General features: G+C 42.1%; 1 protein-coding gene and 1 pseudogene across 2 annotated transcripts; both read right to left on the reverse strand.

The window, feature by feature from the left end:
* Positions 1–3,176: 3,176 nt before the first annotated feature.
* On the reverse strand, positions 3,177–3,358 carry LOC121920066 (annotated as a pseudogene).
* Positions 3,359–8,086: 4,728 nt separating this feature from the next.
* Positions 8,087–19,115, reverse strand: LOC121923359 (olfactomedin-like). Of its 2 annotated transcripts, XM_042453712.1 has the most exons (5): positions 18,804–19,115; positions 18,344–18,514; positions 17,355–17,570; positions 10,881–11,046; positions 8,087–9,570 (listed from the first exon to the last, which is right to left on the reverse strand). In XM_042453712.1, exons 1-5 carry the CDS (start codon positions 18,846–18,848, stop codon positions 8,531–8,533), a joined length of 1,638 nt encoding a protein of 545 aa, XP_042309646.1. In that variant the 5' UTR covers positions 18,849–19,115; the 3' UTR covers positions 8,087–8,530. The 2 variants fall into 2 exon arrangements, with proteins under 2 accessions (XP_042309646.1, XP_042309653.1); XM_042453719.1 differs by lacking the exon at positions 17,355–17,570.
* Positions 19,116–20,494: the final 1,379 nt, after the last annotated feature.

Consider the following 20,494-nt stretch of genomic DNA (forward strand, 5'->3'; position numbering starts at 1 on the left):
AGTCATTCCCTCATAGGGCAGGTTTCCAGACCCTTCACCATTAGTCCGCCCTCCTTTGGACACGCTCCAGTTTCTCAACATCTTTTTTAAATTGTGATGCCCAGAACTGGACACAGTATTCCAGATGGGGCCTTGAATAAAACAGAAACAGTGGCACTATTACTTTCCATTGATCTAGACACTATACTTTTATTGATGGCACCCTAAAATTGCCATTGGCCTTTTAGCACTACTGCATCACACCTGGTTGATGCGTGTTCAACTAGTGGTCTACTAGGACTCCAGACCCTTTTCACATAGTCCCAATCTCATAGCTAAGTCGTCCCCCATCCTATATTATAACATTCATTTTTTTCTGCTTAAACCAGTACCTTACATCTCCCTCCTGAAATTCATTTTGTAGTTCTTGCCCAGATTTCTAACATTAAGGTCATTTGGATTTTAAATCCTCTCCTCGGGTATGAGCTACTTCCTCCTAATTTGGTGCCAGCTGCAAATTTTACAAGCATACCCTCTATTCCTTCTCTTCTCTTTCTCTTTTCTTTCTTTTTGGCTGGATGGGACAGGGAGCACTGGCCTGTAGACTAAACAGAAATATTTTGGAACACTGTAACCTTTCAAAAAGAAAGCCGCCTATACTGAAAGCCTTATCACTCAAGAAAACATAGCTGAAATGGAGGTGGAGAGTAGCATCCCTCTCTGTGCCTTATTCAATGATTGTCAAGCCCCTTCCTTCCCAGGGGAGATGGTCATCAAGTGAGTCTTTTTTTCTTAAGGAAAATCCTTGCAACAAAAGACCATTTTGATGACCATCTCCTGCAGGAAGGAAAACAGAAGCACTACCAGGTCATGCAGTAAGGCGGCAAAGAAAGCTGGTGCACGGCAGCTCTGAATGTTTATTGGCCAAATTGCCTACTCAACTTCCTATCATTCTTTCTCTGCCTGAAGTCTGGGAGGTATGTATGGATTTTAAATACAGTTCAGAAGTCCCATCTGGTAAAAATTAGACTTTCAGTTGCAGAATCCACTCACGCCTTGGAATTGTTGGGACCAAACCCTAAGAACAAAAACAGAAGCATTTTATCTCAATATTTCTAAAGGACAATATTTCACTTATCTACAAACTCAAAGGGGATGATGAGGAGAATGAATGCTGTCATCCTGTAAGGGCAGTTTGAAAAGTGTCTGGGCTTTCTAGGGGAATGTTAGTCTCCTTCCTGGGCTGACCATAGCTACTCCTGAAAGTTCCCTGAGAGAGGTGACAAGTTATCCCTTGGCTTTTGTTGAGTGGGTTATTTCCCATCAGCATAGGATGGGACACTTTCTTGAGCATTCGGAAAACCTCTCCTTTTTGCCTCCAGGGCTTCTTCTTCTTGTTCTATGCCTGGCTTCCCAAAACCCTCAGGGGAAGCTGCTCCTCTTAGACTCATGGCAGTGAGCACTGCAGAATGGGAGTCACTATGTTGTGGGATTTTGGTCTGGGTGCGATGTTTGTTTTGCCGGTGGGTTCAATGCCTGCCCACTTCATGACATGCAAGGATAGAGTGCGTTGCTGACCAAAGACATTTTCCTTGCCCCCTGTCAGTGGGAATTGTGTCCCTTGGGGGATCTTGAGCTTTGGGTGTGAAAAGAAGCCCATAGCCTCTTCCTTCCCAGTAGCTCTGCTCACAAGCCCAAACCAGTGGGAGAGGAAGGCAGGGGAGGCCTCAGGTGGTTCCTGCCTAGTAGATCAGCTCTGAGACTGGCAAGGTGGGGAGAAATTGCCCCTCACTTCTCCACTAGAAACAATGACTTTCCATCATCTGGACCGGGAAGGGCAAGGCCCCACTGGGGTGCTCATCAGCCTGACCAGGCACCAACAGCTTAACACCAACCCCTCCCATGGCAGAAAGAACCCTCCAAGCCATAGCCTGAGCCTTCCTTCCCTGCTTCCCTTTTCCCTTCTGCTTTCCTCCAGTGTGTAGCAGGTGTGAGGTGAGGAGGGCTGGCCCTCATTTCCCCCCCAGCACACACAAATTGTTGTCCTCATCCTCCCTCAAACAGAGTCCCCAACCACTCTCCTTGCTTTCTCTTCTCTGCTCCAGGACAGAATGTTTGGGAAGAGGAAAAGAAGCAGGTGGAATCAGGGCCTTCAAGCCATGTAACTCCCCTTGAACAATTCTTACAACCACTCCAGGAGTTCCACTCCATAGTGTGAGAACTATTGTTGTGAGTGATTATGAGGCTCTGGGTAGGAGGCTGTAGATATGTTTGGAGCAGGCTGCTAATGTTCATTCATCCCCCATGTTGACAGTACTGGGTCAGAAAGAGAGAGAATAATATTGGAAGTGTGGACTGTGCAAATGGCAGGAAAGATCTGAGGGATGGAGAGCATTTCAGAAGACAGAAGGACATCAAGCATTGGTGATGCATGGGAAATATGGGTGCTAGTATGGGAATCCACCAATGGCTAGGAAAAAACAGTAATGAAGCAGATGGGGAATGATCCATCTGGCAAATTTCTCCCTACTGGTGCACTGAACATGAAAACTAAACAAAGGTGAATCTTGAACATAGGAAAGCAAATATGATTTCATAGGCATTGCTAAAACCTGATAGGTGAGACTCATGCGTGAAAATTTGTCATTGATGTATATAAATGTGCTCAGTAGGAATAGAATAAACAGGGAGGGAAGAGAGGTAGTATTTTATTACAGCATGTGTATAGATATGAGGAGATCATGATGTGGATCATGGAAGCAGATTGAGAGACATTTGGATAGAAGAATATGAGAGAGGAGAAGAACAAATGGGAATCCACTATATTGTGAGCTAAAATTAAGACTTCCACAAATGTCCACATAAGAATGCATACCTGTCTTCAATAAAGGAGACTTGTGAAACTACTGACCAGTCAGCAAGAACCTTGCTAGAACAAATCATTAAACATTTTTTGGTAAGCACTTTCAAAAGAATGCTGTAATTACTAACAGTCATATACAGACAAAGTCTTATCCCACTGTTAAAGTCGAAGGTTCCACCCTGAGGCCTGCCATTAGCAACAAAACAATATACAGTATATGCAAATTCACTCCTGACTTTCCAGGTCAAACATTATATATACCCAAGTCCTTTCCAGGCAAACATTCTCTGAAGATGCCAGTCACAGATGCTGGCAAAACGTCAGGAAGAAACCTTTCTGGAACATGGCCACATAGTCCAAAAAACCCACAAAATATCGTATCCCACCACTTTCTAAAACAGAATTTAAGCTTGTCAATGGATTTTGTGGATGTGAGTATACCTGGAGTGCAATGGATGAGCCTCTCCCTGGGAAAACCATTTTGTGATCATGGTGTCTCCCCTGCCAGGTAAGTATATATCTCAGTTTCAGTAAAGGCTTTTGACAAGGTTTCCCCATTATATTCTGCTGCAGGTATAGCTGGTAAAACATGCCCTGACCAGAGTTTCTCAATCAGTTTTTGCTGGAACCCTTGGCTTCCATGATAGGTTATGGGGTTCTGCCATAGATCATGGATTTCCTTTTTTGCGGTGGGGGGGGAAATTTTTAGCTGTAGATGTTTCTCTGGCATCCTAGATCAGCTACCTAGCTACATGTATGTAATTGTGGAGATTACTATACGCAGGATTTAAACCATGATTACAGCTGAGAAAAAAAATACCTTTGGTGATACTTATTGCATGACAATGCCTCTGACTGTAGATGCTGTGTCTCTGAAGCACGGACATTTCATTGATAAGGTAAGCCATCAATGACGTCCAATCATGCTAGCCCTCAGAGCATAATGTCACTGCTGGTTCATTGGTGATATGGCAGTCTCATGGTTTCAGTGTCTCCTCCTCTCCCCCTGTACCGCTTCCCTCTCACTATTCTCAAGCAGGGGTGATTGTAGTTTATTGTTTGTTTTCTATTTCTTTTCTTAAATAAAACAAATCACATCAGCAGAACTCCAGAATTATGTGTTCCAAATATTATTCAATTCTTCATAAATGACTTGGATGAAGAAATAAAATACACATGGTTCCACATTTAGAGAAGCATCTAATACCTCTGAAAAAGGAATTGGGTATCAAAATAGCCTCAACAGATTGGCAAACTGATGATAAAATTAACAAAAATTAAATTAACAAATTAAGTCCAACAAGTATAAATGTAAAAGTTTACATTTAGGCAGAAAAAAAATCAGATGCACAAGTAATAAGCTGGTGACATCGGTTTGACAACATATATGTGGAAAGGCCTAGGTGTTTGAATGGACCACACGCAAAACATGAGATAAACAGTGTGACTGAGCTCACAAAAATTCCAATGCAGTTTCTAGGCTTTCATGGCAGCAGTATGGTGTTCATGCTGAGTGAAGTATGGTGGCAGCAGTATGGTGTTCATGCTGCTTCAGTTAGACCTTACCATTGACTACTATGGCTAGTATGGGCTTTTGAGCCCTGGTGGTGCTGCTCCTCCCCCGCCCTCGCAGAAACGCCGCCGCCGCCGAGAGGCTTGGGAGCGCTGGGGCTTTTGAGCCCTGGTGGTGCTGCTCCTCCCCCGCCCTCGCAGAAACGCCGCCGCCGCCGAGAGGCTTGGGAGCGCTGGGGCTTTTGAGCCCTGGTGGTGCTGCTCCTCCCCCGCCCTCGCAGAAACGCCGCCGCCCTTGCTCCTAGTAAGAGTTCAGGCTTGATCTGCTATCAGACCCATTCATTTGTCTTTTTAACTGCCCATGGTATTGTTCAGTTCCATATTTTTTATATCAGTTGATTTTCTGTAAGACCCTTTCATTTGTCTTACAGAAGACAGAGCAATGGTGGAAAAGCCTTAGAGGATTTCAGTGTACAAGCAGATTAATGTGAAAGTTGGTGGCCTCAGGATATTCTGCTTTCTCATAGTTCTACATCCTGCACATGTCTTTCTCTGCTGTTTGTGTGTTACATCAGCTTAGCCCTTCGCTTGTGGATTTACAAACCAATCCTGTAGAGACAGGAAAAGTGACCTATATGATCTCTCATGATGTCTTACTATCTCTTAGTAGCATTATACAATAGCATTATAACAGGGACCAAAGGAAAGGGCTCTTGATGAAATATGGACTCCAACCAGTCACTCCATTGTAGCCCTTTTGGCAAAGTTTTTGCAGGATTTTCAAGTGGGGTCACAGAGGATACTTTGGGTTGCAAAAGGATAGGAGTGAACCTACATCTGCAAATGCTGCTGCACTTCACAAAGAAAACAGTGCAAATATTCAGTCTAGCCCTACAAGAATAATCCCCCTCTGAAACTTTTTCTGAGAATGAAACCTAACCGAATCTAATCTAGTCAGTTTTCCCCAGCCAATAATAATAACAATAACAACTATCAGCTTCCGGGCCCAGTACAAAGTGTTGGTTATCACCTTTAAAGCCCTAAATGCCTTGGGTCCAAGCTATCTCAGGGACCGCCTCGGAGGAAACTTACTGGCAGGCCTCTAAAATCTAGGCTGCGGCGACCTCCCAGAGGGCGTTCGCTGCTTTTCGCCCCCAAACTCTGAAATGACCTGCCGGATGAGATCCGTCAGATAACATCATTAGACAGCTTTAAAAAAGCGGTCAAGACGGATCCTTCGGCAGGCATTTCCAGATTAACCATCTCGTCCCTGATTCCCTCATTCTTCCCGTGGCCCCATCTTAGTGATGGTTGAGGATCAACAGAGGGATATCAGGGTTTTTAGTTTTTAATTGTTGTTTTTATGCTTTGATATTGTGTTTTTAATGTTATACTGTTTAATACTGTCTTAAGGGGGGGAGGGATAAAGTGTTTTTAATTGTTATATTTTATATTTTACTGTTGTCAACCGCCCTGATTGGTTTTCCATAGGGCGGTATACAAATTATTATTATTATTATTATTATTATTATTATTATTATTTCCCGCTTCTCCCTGAGGATCAAGGTGAGTTACAATACAAAATAAAAATACATGGTACAGATAATATCACACTATAACATAGTCCCCTTACACCCACCACCATTTCATTACATAATAACATTAATTACTATTTAAAATAGTTAAGTCAATTAAAACAATTTAAAACAAGCTGAATGGGAACTCATGTCATGGTGCTTCTCCCTATCTGGCCTCATGAACGTGAAAGAAAATGTGCATTTGTGGCCAAAAGTTGCAAGAAACCTCCGTATCCCAGCTTCTGGCCCTTAAAAATGCCTTTTTCCATTACTGCAAATAATCTCCCCTACTCAGTCCTCCAGATTAAGAAAAAATGGGAAATTTCAGCAAGGGTCATAAACCCCTGACTTGCATCTTGGAAAACAGAGAGAAGGCATATTTTTCCCTTTCTTGTGCTTGTGGTGTGATAAAAGATTTGACTCATTAGTTTTGCAACTATTTACAATTACCTGTGTGATCCAAGGGCAGCTCATAGTGATGCAAGTAGCTGCAAAACCAATCAATCAAATCTTCTATCAATATATATATAGTTCCCAAGCAGAGCTACTCAGGCTGCCACTTACATCAGTGATGACGCACAGATGATTGACATGCATGTTGAAAACTAATGGGGATGAAAATCCTGTCAAAAAAAAAGCGATTACAAGGGGATAATGAAAAGATTTGCTTTCATAGTGGGAATGACAGACCTTTTGGAATCGATTTACCAACACGGAGCAAAGGCGAATAGCAAACTAAATGTAAGTGGGAATGAACCCTGCGTTGATCATTTTTGCCTCAAATGCTCTGCCTGATGTGTAACTGCAATCTGACACCTATGAGATAGATTGAATTTGGGTCTATTTAGGACCGGCACATTTTGTGATTTTGGAGCTGGGCTGAAAAACATATCAAGCTATTTCTTTCACATGCCTAGAACCTCAGAAAGGCCAAAGTAATAATTTTTTTTTTTAAAAAAAGAGCCCTTCACTTCTGTAGAGCCTTGTTGCAAAGGCATTCTTGATACTGGCAAGAGTCTAGTTGTCTCTCCTCTTTGTTTGTCTGTTTGTTTAATGCAGAAGTGATGAAGGCACAAGGCAGCCATGGAAACAAGGAGACATCCCCTCCTGTTTTTCCACTGAAGGAATTTTACTGGCCACTGTTTGGTGGCATGATCTACCTTGAACATATCGCCAAATGCAACCAGCTCCACACTGTGTTTGATTCTAATCTGCTTTGCTCTGGGAAATTGCAGGCCTGCCCACGTGGGAAGCTAGTGTGCCAGTGGGATCCCTGCTAAGGAAGGGCTCTTCTACCATTGCTATTGTGTACTGGTTTGGGAGGCACATTCCTTGCACGCCCACGCTTGGCAGGTAGCGGAGGGGACGAGGAGTGGAAAAAAAATCACCAAGGCTCAGTAAAGGCACCAAATCCTGTCAAACACTCATCTGTGTGCCCATGCTGAAGAAGATTTAGAGGTTTTGTCAACAGGACTGTTTCATGTCCTACATCCTCATCAAAGGAACTATGAGTATGAGCTTGCAATCTCTCTCTCTTTTTAAATGGATATGGAAACACACACCAAGGTAAATTGTTGTGACAAAGTACAGGAAAAGCTAGGGATAGGTGTGTTGAACTGATAGTATGATTTAAAAATCCTCAGCTATGATAGCAGCTCTTACTTTTTACAGAAAGTTTCTGTTTAAACATGCTATATTTTACATTATTACCTAATAGAATAAAAAAAAAAGAAGTCCTTAACTTGCTGCCACACTGCATGATTAATGCAGTTTGATATCACTTTAATGACCATGACTCAATGCAATGGAATCCAGGGATCTGTAGTTTGTTTTGGCACTAGGGCTTTCTGGCAGGGAAAGCTAAATATCTCACAAAAGTACAAATCCCAGAAATCCATAGCATTGAGCCATGGCAGTTAAAGTGGTGTCAAACTGCATTAATTCTGCAGTGTAGATGCATCCAGAGACTAAGCCCCTTGTGAAAATGACATATACCTGTCTGTGTGAAGAATTTCCAAACAAGAATAAGTAGCTCTCAACCCCTTCAAATTTTTATTTGCAATCATTTTCTGGATGGCTTGTGCAAGAGAATAAACCAGAAGGGAATGCAAAAATCATTTTATTGTGGAGATTCTTAACTGTTGTTGTTGTATTGGACTCAATATCTGAAGCATACTCATAGTGAACCTAAGAGTGCTATAGAGAGATATCCATAAATATGCATGTAGAAAGTGCTGCATTTATTTTTTACAGTTAACTATGGTCATATTAGAGAAGGTCAACACCCTTCCTTTTCAGGATATCTACTTAGAAAAAAATATTATTTACAAAGACTTGTATCCAGTGTTATTTTACCACAATCATCAGTGTGATGGAATATCCATCCTTTCCCATCCTCACATTGCTCAAAAACAAGCACTGGCAGGATTCTCAACCTTCTGGAGACAGTTTTGGGGTAAATGGGAGATGACAGGGAAACGTTCCTCCCTTAGCACAATCCTACCTACTGAATTTTGGCCAGAGGATTTTTCAGTCTCATTAACAGTTATGTCATCATTATTGCTCACTGTTCTATCTTCCCTCATAAAACACCGGAGTCTCACTGACTAGCAACAATATGCCCCCCTTCTCTCATGGTTTCTCGTCTTACAACAGTAACCGAAACAGGTTCTTGCTGCTGGTTACTGTCTGAATTTGGCTGATCCTTACTTGCAATACCCTGTGATTCCCTTTTTACCAGACTTTTCTGTCCTTCAGCATCTAAAGCCTGATGTTGCTCAGTAGCAGGAACATCTCCTATCTTCTTTGGTGTGCGGGTCATGAATGTGAGATTGTAATAAACTAAATAGCCATCATTGTACATGTAAAGCCTCTGGTCATTGGGATTATAATTCAAACTCTGCACTGTAGGAAGAGGCTTCTCCATAAAGATTTTGATGTTGCGTTCCTGAGATGTGTTGGTGTCATACATGAAATATATCTCCTCGTGAGTTGAATTCTTTCTCTTGGTGGCATACAAGACACCACAGATCATAAAGCTATTACTGGCCATATCTTTACTCTGCGAAGTTGTCCAAGGTGTCCCCACTGTCAAGGTGTCAGGGTGTACTTTCCTAATTACCAATTTCCCATTGGATAGTGTGGAGCCATGAACCATCCACAGCCCCTTTTCATCTCCAGCCAAGTCTATGTCCTGATATTTCACTCCCTTATAGGAAAACCAGTTATTGAAAGAAGCAGGGTCCTGGTCTTCTATATTTGCACGTGAAATCCGCATGCTAAATGGATCAGCCTTGCACAAAGCCCTGCTATCAAAACAGTTGTAATAAAAGGAACCATTGAAAAAAACCACCCCAGCCCCTTGTCCACAATCTGGACACTTTGGATCATTACTAATGTTAAGGCTATACTCTCGGACAGGAGAATAAAGTAATAATTTCTTATACGAAGAGTACAGACGATAATTCTCCAGAGTACGTTCATCTTTGTTGAGTGGGAAAACCCAGTAATGATCTGGTGATTTGGTCCCAATGGCAAAATCTTTTCCCCAGGATCCCGCTTTGAAATCAGAACCTTTCCAGTTGAGCTTCACCAGAACTGGATCACTGACCTTCAGTAATCCATCATGGTTGCATTTCCCTATAGAAGAAGAAGAAGAAGAAGAAGAAGAAGAAGAAGAAGAAGAAGAAATTTTATTGCATTTTAAACCAACAGCTCAGTTCTAAAATATACATAAAGGAAATTATGAGGAAGACTGATAGCTGTCATCCTGTAAGGGCAGTTTGAAAAGTGTCTGGGCTTTCTAGGGGAATGTTAGTCCTTCCTGGGCTGACCATGCTACTCCTGAAAGTTCCCTGAGAGAGGTGACAAGTTATCCCTTGGCTTTTTGAGTGGGTTTATTCCCATCAGCATAGGATGGGACACTTTCTTGAGCATTCGGAAACCTCTCCTTTGCCTCCAGGGCTTCTTCTTGTTCTATGCCTGGCTTCCCAAAACCCTCAGGGGAAGCTGCTCCTCTTAGACTCATGGCAGTGAGCACTGCAGAATGGCGTCATCATGTTGTGGGATTTTGTCTGGGTGCGATGGTTTGTTTGCCGGATGGGTTCAATGCCTGCCCACTTCAGGACATGCAAGGATAGAGGTGTGTTGCTGACCAAAGACATTTTCCTTGCCCCCTGTCAGTGGGAATTTGTGTCCCTTGGGGGATCTTGAGCTTTGGGGTGAAAAGAAGCCCATAGCCTCTTCCTTCCCAGTAGCTCTGCTCACACCCAAACCAGTGGGGAGAGGAAGGCAAGGGGAGGCCTCAGGTGGTTCCTGCCTAGTAGATCAGCTCTGAGACTTGGCAAGGTGGGGAGAAATTGCCCCTCACTTCTCCACTGAGAAACAGTGACTTTCCATTCATCTGGACAGGGAAGGCAAGGCCCACTGGGGTTCTCATCAGCCTGACCAGGTGCCAACCAGCTTACCCCACCCCTCCCATGGCAAGAAAGAACCCCTCCAGGCCTCCAAGAGGTTTTTTTTAATGAACTTATTCTATTTCTCTTCTTTACAGAAATTCCAAAGCAGTTCTGAATATACATGAATATTTCTCTCTATTTATAGTCTGGAGTTTTAAAACAAATCTTAGCAGTATTGATTAAATATGTACTGAAAGCTGAGGAAAGGCCAAACATTTCCCTTAAAAAGGAATCCTTGCACATAACATACAGCTAAATAATTCTCACACCAGACATAATTGGGCCTTTTTAGGAAGGGCCTCTTTTTAAAGAGGGTCACCATATGAAGAAAATTCTGCTCCTAAGTCCCGGCTGATATTGCTTTATATATAGGGGTGAAGAACAAGGCCTCAGCAGAAGTTAAAAAGCAGAATCATGTTCTCTAAGGAAAGGTTGTTTATTATATGAGCTGGATTTTTAACCAAGAATAATAATACGTCCAATGATACTCACCAATCGGTAGTGTCCTTGTCACATTGGGAGCACCAGCACCTTTGGCAATTGCTTCCTCACATTCTTGTAATTTTTCCCGGAGAGCAATGAGCTCACGTTGTACTGCTAGTATATTGTTCTTGTCATGTGATTCCATTGTTGCTACTACAGTTTGGATATCAACAATCTGAAACATGAGTATAATGGTTAGCTTCCCCCTCATCCCAATGAATTGGATTAATCTAACTATGTTTTCAACAACAGAATAGATTTTCCAGTAGAAGAAGAGTTTTCTCCTTCCCCTTCCAGCTCCCCCAACCATCTCCAACTGGCAGATTTGTGGGAAGGTCATGTTGAAAGATACAGGGGGAAGGAAAGCGAAGACAAATGTCATGACATAGATGAAGCCTCATCTATGGAAGAAAACAAGAATTTTGTCACATACAGAATAATATGGCTGGGGTTACTGCTGGTTGAGAGGTTGTTGTTGTTTTTATCCTTTTAATTACCTTACTACTCTTTTTACTGCAATCTAATCCTTCTTGGTAGGGGCACTGAATTTTCTGCTCAGAATTCCTACAGCAGCAGCAATATCATATCTGGCGGTTTTTAGCTAATTATAGAAGATTTCCTATTAATGTTCTGCACAAATTGTTATTTGATAGAGTATCACTTTCTTCATTATTTTAAAGAAAATCTATCACCATGGGCACTACTATTACAGTATATGCATCTTGAAGTCCTAAAGTCTCTAAGAGTTCAGCAATGTTCTGCTTCTGACTTACTAGAAAAGAATAATCCTGTTCTTTTCTACTAAGGAGTTTATCATACAGGAGGAAAGCACCCACACCCCGTGAATAAATGGGGATTAAATCCCATTAAAATCCCGCAAAAGCGGTATTGTTCTCAGACAACGTCATGCAACATCGCCATTATCCCAGTGTTAGTCCATGAATAAAGTGGCCAAATCGTGCTGCTTTATTCTAAGGCTCATGACAAGATAATGGCAAATTTGTATGACGTTGTCTGAGAACAATCCTGCTCTTGCAGAGTATTTGCAGATTTAATATCCATTTATTCATGAGATATGGATGTTTCCCTCCTGTGTGATTAACTCCTAAGATCCATCTTGTTCTTTCTGAACCTGTATGGCTAAATAGTGTGTAGCACTTCCTAATTCCTCCAATTCAATTTCTTTATTCAGATGATGTACAATTTGTGTGTAATCTATGGCCTGATTTACACGGGCCTTTGCAGCGCCCCCATCACGTGCTAGGGGTGGGCCGAAGATGCACCGTCCATATTGGCCTCACCCCTAGCATGTGATGGGGGTCAAAATGGCAGCACTCTGTAATAATAATAATAATAATAATAATAATAATAATAATAATAATAAATTATTTATGTTTACCCGCTTCTCCCGGTGAATTGAAGCGGGGTTACAGACTAAATAACAGCAAAAAGTGTTAACATTAAAATTCAATTAAAAGCAGCTAAAAACAATAAAAACAATACACACGGCAGCCACCATTTTGACGTGATGGATGCTTAGCGTCCACACGTCTCTGTGCCTTTGTGACGCCGCAAGTGCGCCATTGGTGCATTGAGGCGTCACAAAGGTGCCACTAGAAGAACCCACTTTTTGCGGGTTCTTTTTGTTCCGCGACGGATCCGTGTGGTTTGTCTGCTGCAGCTCCCTCGTGAAGCAAACCAGAGCGGCGGGAGACCGCCCTTTTTGGACAGTCTGTATCCTGCCTATATCTCTTTGAGTAGCTATAATCAAGCCACCAGCATAAGTCAGAATGAAGGGTAAATGTCCATCGTTGGTTCATGTATACAGTACACTCATCACTCTATATTCTCTGGGGTTAGGGACACAGGACCCCCGTGAATGTGGAAAAAATCCCAAATAACAAAAGCACTATGTTTTCACCTGAGAAAAAGCCTCTCTAGGAATCTCTAGGTCCTCAAGTGCAACTCTCTGGTCACCATCTGCCAGTCATTGACCACAGAATTACACTGGTACATCAATAAGTGGTATAGAAATGTACTCTGAAGATGCCAGCCACAAATGCTGGTGAAACATCAGAAAGAAACTCTGCTACAACATGGCCACATAGCCTGAAAAACCCACAAAAAACTATGAATGCCAGCCATGAAAGCCTTCGACTTCACGTACTTGCTATTGCTATTGAAGGAGCTACAAATTCCTAGTAGAGTTTTTTTTTATAGCCATCAACTGCCAAAACTTTGCCTCTTAAAAGAACATTACTTCCTCTTTGTGGGCTGTTAGACTTGTTGCTGGAGTCAGTCTGGGCATGCTGCCTTTGTTTCCCAAAATGTGTAGCAGGAAGAGAGCTACCATTAGCTGAAAACCTTTTAAAAGAAAGTACATAGTTCTTTGTCATGTGACCCTTCCTATCAAAATTATAACAGTGAGGTTCTGATTGGTTCTTGGGAGGATCTTTCCACTTGTCCTTTCCACCAAATAGTAATTTGATCCATTTGCATCTTTGCAAGGGAAAAAAACTTAAGCTTTTTGGTTTACTCATTCCTCCCTCAATCTGTACAAAGCATCATCAAAATAAATTCCTTCTAGCCACCCAATAGAGATGTAAAAGCATCAAATTGTGAACTCAACCTTCCCATAAAGAAATAAATTTTATGTTTATTAGTTAGCTGAAGATCAAACAAAATCTTTTCCTCAAAAATTGTGATTAGTTTGGCAATGTGTGATTTGGTCTTGCTTTGCATGAAAGTCTGAGGCTCATCAGATGTCTAATTATCACAAAGTTTTAGTAGATTTGAAAGATATAGCTGTGTTAGTCTGTAGAACCAGTATGTAGTGAGATGTTGTAGCACTTTTGAGACTAACTGAAAGAAATTGGCAGCATGAGCTTTCATAGACTTTAGCATACTTCAGGGGTAGGCAACCTTTTTGAGCCGGGGGCCGGGTTGCTGTCCCTCAGGCAACTGGGGGGCCGAAGCCAAAAAATAAATAATTAAATAATTTTAAAGCAATTTAAATAAATAAATAAATAAATAAAAATAATTCCTAAATATACTGCACACATCATATTTTGAAGTAAAAAAAACAAAATGGGAACATATACAATATTTAAATTGAAGAACAATTTCCCAGCCTCTGTGGAGGCTTCGGCTTTCACAGAGGCCGGGAAGGAGGGAGGAGGCCGCCTTTCGCGGGCGGCAATTGGCAGCAGGACCAGGCTGGGGCTGGTCCTTAGGCCTCGGCAGGCACGTAGGTTGCCAACCCCTGGTATACTTCCTCAGATGAAGTATGCTGAAATCTATGGAAGCTCATGCTGCCAATTTCTTTCTTTCAGTTAGCCTCAAAGGTGCTACAAGATCTCTCTACGTACCAAGTTTTAGGAGATGTCAGCCCAAAATTTTGTCAGATCTTACAAAGCATTTTCTGTGTAGTGGTGCAACCATTAGCATAGACTAGTTGAGCATCATTTAAAGAATCCAGGATTGTATGTTAAGCTAGAGCATCATATTTAACTGCAATATCTTATCTTCTAATGTTGGCATTTCTTTCTTTATACAGTCAAAGACACCTTGTTCCTTAAAATAAGTTTCCAGTCTGTGCCTTCAAAAAGGGTGGTTGGGAGAGGGTAAAAAACTGCAAGAGTGGAAAACCAAAGCACCAAAAAAGCAAAAAAAGAACAAAATCCTCTCTTCAGCAGTGTTTTAAATCATGTTGAAGCAGAGGCTTGGAACAGAAAGGCCAATCTCCAATCCCCACACATGCATCTAAGTTCCCATTTCCAGTACAACTGCTCCTCAGTCATCTGCCCTAAGACTAGAGTATTCATACCTGGGGTCGACTGTCATGAATTCTACCCTGTGAGAGCAGTGAAAAATCTAATGTATATTTATAGTGACCCTATCCTAAGGCAACATTTATGCAGAGGAAGTTTGCCACTGCCTTCCTCTAAGTTTAAGATAGTGTGACTTGCCCAAGATCACCCAGTGAGTTTCTATTGTTGAGCAGGGATTTGAACCCTGTTCTCCCAGAAACTAATCACTACTATACTACACTGGCTCTCTGGCAGTTTATGTTTTAACAAATGCAGCTGTGATCGCTGTGTATGTGCTATTTTAGTCAGATAAATATGACACTGACACCTGTATGTCTCCTCACTGTCTGGCTTAGCAAATAGCAACTGAGGGGAAATGATTCAGGTTGGAAAAAACACACAATACCCTCATCTCATAGCTGCTCTCAATCAGATCAGTAGTCCCTATTTCTCTAAATCTCTGTTAAGAACTGGGAGATCAGTCACACAAATGTCTTGGTATGTAGACTATGCCTCTGTCCTGAGCAGTGTGCAATGAGAATAATTCTTTTTAAACTCTGTGTCATTGAAGAACAATGTAAATCTGAGGTCGGGTTTATTTCCCTTGCCTCTTGAACTCTCTTTTATTGCTTGAATTGGCTACTCTTAAATATAGACCAACCCAGCTTAAATATCCTAAAGGCATAAAATCCTGTCTGATCTTGGAGGGTAACAAGGATCAGTCCTGGTTAGTACTTGGATAGGAAACTATCAATGAATACCAGGTGCTGCAGACTATATTTCAGAGAAAGGAACTTGCAAAACCACCTCTGAGTGTTCCTTGCCTAAGAAAACTCTCTGAAATTAATAGGATCACCATAAGTTGACACAAGACTTGAAGACACATACATACAAATATAGACCCCTTGGGAATAGTGGGGAGGGGGGGTAGAGAACATTTATAAGGTATTGAGAGAGGAAAGAAAGCCTGACAAGAGGAGAGAAAGAGGAGTGACCTAAAGGTGCAATATAACTGAAACTCAGTCCTATATACTCAGTGCCACTATCTTAGCCAAACACATTGGGTCAGGACATAACCACATAAGCCCTGCTCTCACAGCAATCATGTCAGTTTTTTAAAAATGGAAAAATACTGGTATCAGAGCAGCCATTATCATGTGTCTTTGCAATCGCCCAACTGGAGCTGCTGCTACCTTCGTGCTTTTTCCCACTCTCTGGAGTTTATCACACTAGTGAGATCCTGTGGGAAAACAGGATTTAAATGAGAGTTAAATGAGAGAAAACCCAGAAATGTCCAAAGTTTATCACATGGCATCGCTGTTAACGTGAAATCACGTGAAGTTAAACTGAAGTTAAACCAGAGAAAAACAGCAGCTTTTTACTTTCGGGAAATTCCAAAAGTAAAAAGGTGGCATTTTCCCACTGTAACTTTGGTTTAACTTCACGTCATTTAGCAGCAATTCGGTGTGATAAACAAATGTGCAGATTCTGTTTAAATTCAAATTTAATTTAACTCTTGTTTAAATCCTATTTTCCTGTCGGATATCACTAGTGTGATAAACGCCTCTGTCTTAACCCCACCTCACTGCCTTGTGCCCTACCCAGCATGCCTTTCAGTATTTTTTAAATTTCATTCTTATTTTCATTTTTTCATACAATTCCAGAGTTCTGCCAATATGATTTAAGGTGTTTTTTTTAAAGAAAAGAAAAGACATGGGGGGGGAGGTGAGCAGATACTGACACTGCGTGACTAGCAATCTCACGGTTGCCTTGACAGCGACATGTTGCACCTGGGAACTCGTGCAATTGCAAGTTCACTGATGGGTTTCCCCCATCAATGAAAAGGGACCCCCTAACCATGCTTTGGTGACACAGCAGCTATGGATTGGAAATGCCATGGTGCAATCAGTATTGCCAAAGCTTCCCCCCCCCCCCCCCCCCAGATCTAATTGTGGTTTAAAAACTGTGTGTAGTAATCTCCTCAGAATTCAATTACTGTTTTTTTCCTATCTGGACACAGCCTTTCATCTGTGTACCTTGGTGCCATCATTCCCTTACTGTGGCATGTTCCCTTCATGTTTTGTTGCACCTCCAATTTGAAAAACTGCTAACAACCTTTTGAAAATTACTTTTACTTCTACTCAATACCCTATCACATCTTCCCTTTACCTGGGACCTTCCAGATGTGTTGGATGCAATTTGCATCAAGCTCAGTCTTCTGGTCTGCCTTAAGATGTGCCCTTATATAATCATAAGATTAGAGGTATGTATTTGTGTTTTGTTTTTTCCAAAATACAGGCAGCATCAATAAGCAAAACATTGGTTTTTGAAAGAACTTTTCAGCTTTTGGAGAAGGTGACAAACCAGTCTGTTAAATCTCCACAGAACAGCTAAGACTTCCTTCTACCATAAATGTATCTCATTTGATATCCCATCTCCATGATAATTTTTACTGCTTCAGAAAGGAGAGGAATTGTAAGAAACCTCTTTTGACCACAAAAAGCCTTTTCTGAGGAACCAGGATGGTGGCAATGGTTCCTAAGGACCTTTTCTGAGGAACCAGGTGGAACACACCCTTCATATATTTGTCAATATACACCTCTTCCCCGTGGATAGCACTCCTTAGGAGCCATTCCTGCTGCCATCATCACCAGCATCATTACTACCCCATTACCTGTTTAGTCAAGTTGCTTATCATGTCCTTAGTGGTCTCAGTGGTTGCATTCTTTTTTATAATGTTTGCTATTGTCACCACTGTATGAAGGTCATTGATAATCTTCTGGAAGTCCAGGTCAACGTGGGTGCCAAATGTCTTGGCATATTTTATGCGTTTCGTCATGTCAGTTAAGTTGGATATAATATTAGTCAAGTTATTTTTGTCATTATAAATCTAGAAGGCAAGAAGGTAAATGTTTAGATCAACTGAAGTTTCTCTCTCATTGTTGCAATGATCATCGTGGCTCTGTGTATTGCAGCATTTAAGTGTTATGTGTAATACTGAGAGAATCTTAGTGTTGGCTATTATTATTATTATTATTATTATTATTATTAATACTATCCTGCTTTTCTCCCAGTACAGGGACTCATGGCAGCTTACAAATCTAAAACAGTCCAAGTTAAACATACTATAAATATGCAAAATACAGGTTTAAAAAACAATTAAATAGTACAAACAATTAAAAACATCACAGCAGTTGCTGGCTTTACCTTCTGATTATATTGACAGCCACTGATGACCAATGCATTTCAAGTACCCTTTCCATATAAGGCTACTGGCTAACTCCATGAGTCACCAAGTCTGTTCCAGTGGCAGATGATCTATAGCTGAGTTGTCAGGGGCTTGATGAGCTGAAGTGGGTGTTGTAATGGAGTCAGGGCTTACAAGGTCAAAGAACCAGACTTTTTTCAAATTAGCAGTGATGGTGACATCATCTCCCATCTTTCTCTGGCCTCTGTATTTCCACTGCTTAGCTGCAACTCTCACAATTGGGGGTGGGAGGGGAGGGAGAGAATGCATTTTCCTTTCAACAGTATATTCTTGTGAGGTGTGTGTACGTGGGTGTGGACACATACACACATGGTGTGAATGTATATAATTGCCTGTATTTTTGGACTCTCCTTTTGGACTCTACAACCAAAGTGCTGTATCTGGGTAAATCTTACCTCGTTCAGAATGTCCTGCAGTCGGTTAGTCAAATTGAAAAAGTCACTCTCCAATTTCTCCACCTTTCCCGCAGGGAAGATGACATCGGTCAGCTGCATGGTACAAATACATTGGCCACTTGCATCCTTCACTCCTAGTGCTTTGCCAATATGACCACCATTAACAATGACCTAGTAAAGCAGATAGAAAACAGAAAGATAATATGTTCTGAAAAGTATTGCTGCCAATTCTTACTTTTCATACAGGATAATTTCTGGCATCCAAATATCAATGTCATCAATGTACTGCTACCATTTATTGGCCTAGATCAGGACATATATCCTCAGAGCTGGAACCTGTTATCACATCCTGCTTATTCTGAAACCCCTGCATTATTTTAAGATACAAATTTTATTATATTTTATTATAATAGCAGTTACAGAGAGGCCAAAAATCATGAGCCTGGGAAAATCAGATCACCTTTAAGTGAACTGCTGATGACTGGTCACATATGCCCAAGGGCATATGGGAAGGACCTCTGTAACTTTATGGCTGTGAATTTTGCTGCTTCCCCACTCCCTGCTGTGTGCATTTCCTCTTGAAGGTCATAGGACAAAGGTTTGTCAGGCTAAAGCATTAAACCATTCTTTCTGCTTTCGCCATACCCCATCCTATCCCAAACTCCCTGGGGTTGTCCTAATCTTATTCCTGCTTGAGTAAACCAATGTCACTGCCATCAACCAAAAACACTCCTTTTGTAACTCTGAAGGTTAAAACCATCAACCAGGTGGCAGGGACATAGCTAAGGGGGGGGGGTTTCTGGTGTCTGCCCCTGCCCCCCCCCCCGACAGAGGAGAGAAAAGGGCGCTCAGCCCCAAACAAACGCCAGGGAGTGCGCTACTTGCTCTCCTCTAGGCTTCAGGAGGAGCAGAAGTGGCTCCCTGGCATTTGTTTGGGGCTGCGTCCAACAAGCGCCCTTTTCTCTCCTTCCGGCCCTGGCAAAGCCAGGAGGAGTACCCTTTTGCAGGGCCTGAGGAGGAGGTGCCTGAGAAGGAAGCCCTGGAGGAGAGGGAGGGAGGGAGGAGAGGCTGCATCAGGCTGCATCCACACTAAAGAAATAACCAGGTTGGGCAGTGCTTTAACTCTTTTCTAGCTCATGGCTATGGAATTCTGGGAGTTAGAGTATGTTCTGGGGTCCAGATATCGAGGCTTGGCTCATTTCTGGCTCCTGGCTATGGAATTCTGGGAGTTAGAGTATGTTTTGGGGTCCAGATATTGAGGCTTGGCTCTTTTCTTGCCTCCTTTTATAGGACACACCCTACATTTCAGACTTCTGCCCAGAAGGAATTTCAAAAGTCCTCATTTTTTGTAAGGCGAGCAGATGTCCTCCTTTTCTAGGACGTGTCCTATGTTTCAACCTTCTGGCCTGGATGAATGTAAAAATGTCTTCCATTTTTGGTAGGAAGACACACGTCCTCCTTTATCCAGGATACGACACACATTTCAGACCTGCCTAGGAGCAATGTCAAAACATCCTCCATTTTATCAGGGTGACCAGACATCCGCCTTTATCCAGGACACATCCTACATTTCTGCCCAGGAGGAATTTCAAAACATCCTGGTTTGTTCAGAAGTGTGCCTTTGCCAGCCTTTCCTTGAGACTGAGAGACTGTGACTTACTTGCCTAGTGGGTTTTCTTGGTTTGTTCAGAATGTGCCTTTGCCAGCCTTTCCTTGAGGCTGAGAGTGTGTGACTTGCTTGCCTAGTGGGTTTGTTCAGAGAGTCTGCCTTTGGTGACTTGGGTGTGTGCAAGTGTGCGCCTTCAAGAGGTTTTCTTGGGAGGTTTGTTCAGAGAGGGTTTGACTTTGCCATCCTCTGAGGCTGAGAGAGTGTGACTTGCCCAATGGTTTTCTTGGAAGATTTGTTCAGAGGAGATTTGCCTTCACCTTCCCTTAAGGCTGAGAGAGTGTGACAAGTGCTGTGATGTCCCTTGTGCGTCACACCATTTGGACATGATGCATGAGCCACGTCATTGACATGTAAGATATTTAGCCTTCTCTGTTGGAGAGAATCAGATTTTCATCGAATCCTGGTCTCCAGCGTCACAGAATCGTAGAGTTGGAAGAGACTGCAAGGGCCACCCAGTCCAACCCCTTTATTCTGCCATGCAG

The sequence above is a fragment of the Sceloporus undulatus genome, chromosome 1 (genome assembly GCF_019175285.1).
Source record: "Sceloporus undulatus isolate JIND9_A2432 ecotype Alabama chromosome 1, SceUnd_v1.1, whole genome shotgun sequence".
Lineage (NCBI taxonomy): Eukaryota > Metazoa > Chordata > Lepidosauria > Squamata > Phrynosomatidae > Sceloporus > Sceloporus undulatus.

Bases quoted from the DNA above. Each gene is read 5' to 3' on its own strand.
- LOC121923359 (XM_042453712.1), bottom strand. From the start codon at position 18,848: ATGCCCTTGGGCATATGTGACCAGTCATCAGCAGTTCACTTAAAG. The intron at 18,515-18,803 runs GTGATCTGATTT...CTGCTTTACTAG, and splicing joins CATCAGCAGTTCACTTAAAG to GTCATTGTTAATGGTGGTCA. The intron at 17,571-18,343 runs GTAAGATTTACC...CTTGCCTTCTAG, and splicing joins TGCAGGACATTCTGAACGAG to ATTTATAATGACAAAAATAA.